General features: G+C 41.0%; 1 protein-coding gene across 2 annotated transcripts in view; it reads right to left on the bottom strand.

Annotated features, from left to right (window-relative positions):
- Positions 1 to 948: 948 nt before the first annotated feature.
- Positions 949 to 7,417, bottom strand: part of LOC135200172 (E3 ubiquitin-protein ligase TRIM65-like) — a 10,051-nt gene continuing 3,582 nt past the window's right edge. For both annotated transcript variants that reach the window (XM_064228544.1, XM_064228536.1), the window contains exons 2-4: positions 3,632 to 3,879; positions 2,046 to 2,526; positions 949 to 1,258 (exon numbers count right to left, since the gene is read on the bottom strand). In XM_064228544.1, coding sequence (XP_064084614.1) covers positions 1,092 to 1,258; positions 2,046 to 2,526; positions 3,632 to 3,868 — 885 coding nt within the window. In that variant the 5' untranslated portion in view covers positions 3,869 to 3,879 and the 3' untranslated portion in view covers positions 949 to 1,091. The remainder of the gene's footprint in view (positions 1,259 to 2,045; positions 2,527 to 3,631; positions 3,880 to 7,417) is intronic.

The raw sequence follows: 7,417 nt of genomic DNA on the forward strand, positions 1-7,417 counted from the left end.
TTTTAGTATTAGACAGGAATACGTTGGTTTGATTTTTAATCTGGTTTCATGTGCTACATTCGTGTTTAGATTTATGAAATTTGAGCAGAGGAATGATGCTTTCAGGCACAATTTCCTGATTTCCAGAACTCACTTTACAAAGGCTCCCAAGGATTTAATTTCATAGTCAAATAAAAGACACAATATGGCTTTTGGATAGTGCTGACAGGCTATAATTCGTGCGTGAGAAACGAAAATCTTCAGTAATGATCCCTAGTATCATAAGCAACATTATTCATATGTAATATACAAATATTTTATTGTAACAGAAGCTTGATAAACCAAATTGACAGTAGGCTACATGCACTAGGTATAGTATGAAGGTCGACGTCAGCTGAAAGAGAGAGACCTAAAAGTAGAGTGCACGGAGGAATATGATTGATTGATTAAATGCATAATTTAGGCCAAAGTCCAAGTACTGGTACCTATGTCATTCAGCGCTGAAACGGAAACTGGCAGTAAAAAGTTTGAAAGGTGTAACGGGAGGAAAACCTCAAAGCAGTTGCACTATGAATCAAATGTCAGGAGAGTAAGGTGGAAGAAAGAGAATATGAAAGGAAGCACAGTAAAGGGAATGAAAGTGGTTGCAGCTAGGGGCTGAAGGCACGCTGCAAAGAACCTAAAGTAATGCCTACAGTGCACCGCATGAGGTGCACTGACGGCACTACCTCTCCTGCGAGGCGGAGGAATATGACGCGAGATGATGAAGAACAGACCACTCGCCTTGATTGTCCCGTGAGAGTTATGGACCTCGTCAGTCAGCGTGTACAGGTGAAGGCGCCCATCCTCCCACCGAAACCTCCCCTCTCGCCCATCGTCCCCCTTCGCGGACCACGACAACCACCCCGCGGAGGCGAGGGCAGCCACGCCCTCCTCTGAGGAAGCCAGGTCATTCTGCCTTAGCCGAGCTCCCTCCGGAGACTGGCCTTCGCCCTCTTCCGGTGTGCTCCCTGGATCGTCGTCTACGCTATTGAACCCTCTCTCGAATTCGAGGGTTTCTGGGGCGTCCGCCCCCCTGCTGGTGGTCTCGGTGCTCTGATACTCGCTCCTCCTCAGCATAACTCTCGGGTAAACGTCGGCGAAGTCTGAATGTTGGTCAGAGAGTCTTGAGCGTCTAGCAACGACGCCTCCAGTGGTTCTAATGCCTGCAGAAACATCTGATCGTCATCTGTTTTGGAGTCGTCCATGAGGATTTGGTAGACGGCGTGACGAGAACCAGCTGCCAGAGAAGTGAAGGGTCACGGTTATTCTCTGTGATAGTTTATACATAAGAAATTCTGGAAGACGTTCAGCATTGCTGTTGAGATATTCTGATACAGAGGAGCGTAGAACGAATCGCTTCAATAAAAGGTAGCCACTGTTTATCTGTTCGATTACTGCCAAACGTCGTATTTCACTAAAGGCCTGTCCACACTAGGAAACATTGTTTGCAAACAATGTTTCCTAGTGTGGACAGACCTTAAGGATGGATTGGTACCGAAGACTTTTTGACGGTGAATACAATCTCTTAACAGCTCTCTGCATAACACCTTCCCGTTGCTAATCAAGATACCAAGATTATACAAAAATATTTCTTCAAACAAAATAGAGATTTACGAGATGTTGATAAAGACAAGTCTCTAAAGTACATAATGATAAGACAATGATAAAGATAATCAATCATCATGTGTATAACTTGATACCACCCTAGAGCTGTGGTATACCCAGTGACATGTACAATTTATACATATTTTCCTATTAAATCAAACAAAAAGATCAGTTTCAGTTTTACGAAGAAAGTGACAAATGATATATTTTACTAAAAATTTGTGCGAAAGAGCAAAGATATGATGACCGGCCCTGAAAGAACAGTACTCTGAAAGGTTAGTCATACATGACTACTACTACTACACACACACACACATACATACACACGTGTTTTGGAGAGAGCTTTTTAAATGATACAGGAAATACTATGAAAAAAAGAAGAAAATTTCATATTCTACTTACAAGAGCACCTCCCTTACCTTTCGTGTTGTCAGCTAGGGGCGAAGGAAGCGCAGACGAACTGGCTTGACTACACGAGGACGGAACCTCATCTGAAGTCATCTCCAGGCTCTTCCTGACGGAAGGCAGGTATTCTTGCATCTTCTCGTGGACGCTGATGGCACACTCCATGCTCAAGGTGTTCTCAGCGTCTGCCATCAGTTCCTTCACAGTCTTGGCCTGGGCGTTCAAAGATTCGGCGTTGCTGCATTGGTCAGCCACCGCTTCGAAGTAGCCATGGATCTTCCTCATAGCTAGCGCTTTCTCGGCGTCAATGCTTTCCAGGAACCTGGAGCCTGCTTTCCCGATGTCTACTTTCTTTTCGTCCAGGGCATTTTTCATCACTAAGACGTTGTGATTGTTTTTGCAAGGGCTCTCGAAGAAGCAGAACCCACAGAGTCCAGTGTGACATGTCTGGCACCAGAAATCAAGGGTGGAGTTGTGGCTGTCACATAAGCCGAACTGGAAAGAATGAAACAAGTATGGGCTTGTCTGAATGCAAAAGTGGGTGGAGCTTCGTGTCTGAACGATCTCGGCGGGAATCTGTCATACGGTGTTAACGACCGCAGGGGTAATTTGACCAAATATTTTACACCTTAGGCCGATATTTTTAAGAATAGGGTAATTGTAACAATACTTGTATTGATCAACATCTTTATTAGTATTGTTTCTTATTATCGCAACCTCAGAATGTTGGGTAATTTCCAGTTATGTAGGGTGCGTAGGGTTAGAGGGGTTGGCATTACTGCTGTGGGCAGAGCTTCGTGTCTGAACGATTTCAGCGGGAATCTGTCACGCAGTGTTACCAACCGCAGGGTAATTATCCTACACGTAGAGTAATTTGACCAAATATTTTACACCTTAGGCCAATATTTTTAAGAATACGGTAATTGTAACAATACCTGTATTGATCAACATCTTTATTAGTATTGTCTCTTATTATCACAACCTCAGAATGTTGGGTAATTTCTAGTTATGTATGGTGCATAGGGTTAGAGGGGTTGGCATCACTGCTGTGGGCGGAGCTTCGTGTCTGAACGATCTCGGCGGGAATCTGTCACGACCAGGTTGCTGGCTTGCGACTTAAGTCTGCCATACACAGGTCGTTCAATGTTTGGGTTTGTCTGCCGATATAACGCTATCTCGCGCCTCTCTTCTAGAGATGATGATGATGCCATGTTCATACTGTATGAATAGTGTGTGTGTGTGAGTCGATAAACGGCAATCGTTCAGTGTATGGGGCCTTAAGAGGTAAGTTTTGCTATTTAGCTGCAAAAAACAGGTAAACTCAAAGCAGAATATATATAATCATATATAGTGATTATATTTATAGTATCGAGAGTTATCTACAGTTATTCAGAAGGTAAAATCTTTTTTTAAAGTTAAACCTGACTCATATATAACAACATTTCAATCTTCGGAATACATACGGCAAAAAAGTATTTTTTTTATGGGACAGAACTAAAAGAAAACAATTACTTTTAAAATCCTGGAAGAGGAATCACTTGGTAAAAGCTAGCCTTTGGAAAACTTTAATTAAAATACAATCCAATAACCCCCCTCTTACCTTTGACCTTCTGAGGTATTTGGTGAGGTTGAGAATGGCATAGACGGTCGCTATCTGGGCCACGGGGGGTCCTGGGTGCTTGGTCCTGCAGTAGGGGCAGCTGAAGTTGTCCGTCCTCTCGATGCTCAGAAGGCACTGCCTGCAGAAGGTGTGACCGCATACCGGCAGGGTGACCGGTTCTCGCCTCCCTTCGAGGTATATGTCGGAGCAGACGGCGCATGTCAGTTCGGTTTCCATGGTCTGAGGTTCTGCAGGGCGTGAACGGAAGGAGAGATTATTATTGTTAATATATTAGTAGGAAGTTAACCAAAAGAAAAATTGTTATTAATATAATTTATTATTGTTATTATATTATTATTATTATCATCATCATCATTATTATTATTAGGAAGTTAACCAAAAGAAAAATTATCATCATCATCATTATTATTATTTTTTTTTTCTTTTTGCTCTATCACAGTCCTCCAATTCGACTGGGTGGTATTTATAGTGTGGGGTTCCGGGTTGCATCCTGCCTCCTTGGAGTCCTCACTTTTTCTTACTATGTGCCCCGCTTTCTAGGATCACACTCTTCTGCATGAGTCCTGGAGCTACCTCAGCCTCTAGTTTTTTCTAGATTCCTTTTCAGGGATCTTGGGATCGTGCCTAGTGCTCCTATGATTATGGGTACGATTTCCACTGGCATATCCCAAATCTTTCTTATTTATATTTTCAGATCTTGATACTTATCCATTTTTTCCCTCTCTTTCTCTTCAACTCTGGTGTCCCATGGTATTGCGACATCAATGAGTGATACTTTCTTCTTGACTTTGTCAATCAACGTCACATCTGGTCTGTTTGCACGTATCACCCTATCCGTTCTGATACCATAGTCCCAGAGGATCTTTGCATGATCGTTTTCTATCACTCCCCCAGGTTGGTGCTCGTACCACTTATTACTGCAAGGTAGCTGATGTTTCTTGCACAGGCTCCAGTGGAGGGCTTTTGCCACTGAATCATGCCTCTTTTTGTACTGGTTCTGTGCAAGTGCCGGGCATTCGCTTGCTATGTGGTTTATGGTTTCATTTTTCGTATTGCACTTCCTACATATGGGAGAGATGTTATTTCCGTCTATCGTTCTTTGAACATATCTGGTTCTTAGGGCCTGATCTTGTGCCGCTGTTATCATTCCTTCAGTTTCCTTCTTTAGCTCTCCCCTCTGTAGCCATTGCCATGTGTCATCGCTGGCTAGTTCTTTAGTCTGTCTCATGTATTGTCCGTGCATTGGTTTGTTGTGCCAGTCCTCTGTTCTGTCTGTCATTCTCCTGTCTCTGTTATCATTATTATTATTATTATTATTATTATTATTATTATTATTATTATTATTGAAGTTTTAAGCAAAGGAAAAATTATTATTATTATTATTATTATTATTATTATTATTATTATTATTATTATTATTAGAAGTGAAATTTTTTATTTTTATTATTATTATTATTATTATTATTATTATTATTATTATTAGTAAGAAGTGAACGAAAGGAAAATATTATTAATTATTATTATTATTATTATTATTATTATTATTATTATTATTATTATTATTATTATTATTATTAGTAAGAAAGTGAAACGAAAGGAAATATTATCATTATTTAATTATTTTTGATTATTATTATTATTATTATTATTATTATTATTATTATTATTATTATTATTATTAGAAGTTTACCATAGGAAAATGATGATGATGATGATTGTTAAGAAGTGAACGAAAGGAAATATTATAATTATTATTATTAGAAGTTTACCAAATAGAAATTAAGAAGTGAACGAAAGGAAATATAATATATAATAATAATAATAATAATATCATATAATAATAATAATATAATAATAATAATTATTAATTATTTATTATTATTATTATTATTATTATTAATTATTATTATTATAATAAGGTAAACAGCTCGTGGGAAATAAAATGACAGATATTGCCCACAGTCTGACGAGAAAAAGAAAATAAAAAGTCCTACCCGAAACAGTGAACAAATGAGGCTCCACAAATAAATATCAATATTCAAGCGAGTGATGCCCCCCCCCCCCCCCCCCCCCCCACAAAAAAAGGGTGCGTCCTCGAATAATTTATAACTTGAAACGTATCTGAAATACCGGAACAAACTCATCTATTTCCACGAGGCCTATTTGGCGTCCGAATTATGCAACAGGGAGAGAATAATAATAATCGTGGAGACGATATACACGCCCCAGAGATATAGCTGGAAAACGCTGGTCAGACTATAGTAGATTCACATCAACCGTGTATCTGCTGTCTAGGCCAGTCCCTTACGACACTCCTGATTGGCCGTCGATGAGCCAGTCACAGGGCTGGAAACTCTCAGTCTCTCTCTCGTGAGTTCACATAGGCAGGATTTACACGTTCCACTTCTACTGAGGGATACTTTTGAAAGACGTATATCCCTCAGGAGAGGTGGAACGTACATCCTGCCCATGTGAACTCCCCCTCGAGAGACTGAAAGTTTCCAGCCCTGTGATTGGCTTATCAACAGCTCAGTCAGGAGTGTCGTAAGATATCTTTCGAGAGGCTGAGAGTTTCCAGCCCTGTGATTGGCTTATCAATAGTCTATCAGGAGTGTCGTAAGAGACTGGTTAAATATCAGATGCAAGGTTGGTGTGAATTACTATAGTGGAGTTTAACACACGACGTGCAGACTCATCGACAAAGGGAGGGGAAAATGGAATGAAAATGTAGTCAACGACGAGAACCTACTAAAGCACACACACACTCACACATGCACAAACCTTTGTACGAAGCGAATGTCTCCGTATAGCCCGCCGTCACCTCTCAATTACAACGCTTCCGAAACTTGCGCGCTATTGAACATATTCACAAAGCATCAAATTGCGTTTCGTTGGGCGGGAAGGTCGTATCACCCGACTTAATTGGCAGCATTCACGTCAGCGTCTGACCTGGGACCTCGCCACCGCCCCCCCCCGCGGTTATTGCTTCCCTGGGGCAATGTAAGAACTCATGCGTGACCTCTCCCCTTGCTGCTGACGCCGCGGGAGCGACGAATGGCGTCCAAACGCCATGTGTGTGTGTGTGTGCGTGTGAAGGAGTCAGACTGCTTTCTGACTACTGCTCCAGACTGTCATATGTGGCAGTCAAAGATGGAAACGTTTCTAATATGAACTCTCCTTGCAACGATTCATTCATGCCAGTCCCAAGCCAGTCTCAAGCCTGAATAAGAGAGGAGGGCTGGGTTGAGGCTTACTTAACGACTCAACTCTTCCAGGGCCATCAGAAGGGTTAACTGCTCCAGGCTGTCCTATGTGGCAGTCCCTACTGGAAGGTATGCAAGTCTTTCCAGTATGACCTCTCCATGAAATGATTCATTCATGCCAGTCCCAAGCCAGTCTTGAGCCCGGACAAGAGGGAAATGCTGGGCTTAAGCTTACATAAATGTTAAATCTTCCAGGCCCTCATAGGATTAAAGTCACCTATACTATATAAAGGTATGACTGAGACTATCAAGTAAAAAAGCCGTAATGCACACACATACGTATATGTATGTATGTATATATAAATAAATAAGAATACGTTTACGTTTGTATATATGTATGTATATGTATAATATACATTCACGCAGAGACAGTATGACCCCTCGATCTTTAAATATCAGCCAGCAACTGAAGAGGAAAAGAGCAGTGTAATCTTATCTTCAGGGGGATTATGATATCGAGTCATATCCTTCGAAACACCAAAGCCTAAAATTACGATGCCAT

This window comes from Macrobrachium nipponense, chromosome 23 (genome assembly GCF_015104395.2).
Source record: "Macrobrachium nipponense isolate FS-2020 chromosome 23, ASM1510439v2, whole genome shotgun sequence".
In the NCBI taxonomy this organism is placed as follows: Eukaryota; Metazoa; Arthropoda; class Malacostraca; order Decapoda; family Palaemonidae; genus Macrobrachium; species Macrobrachium nipponense.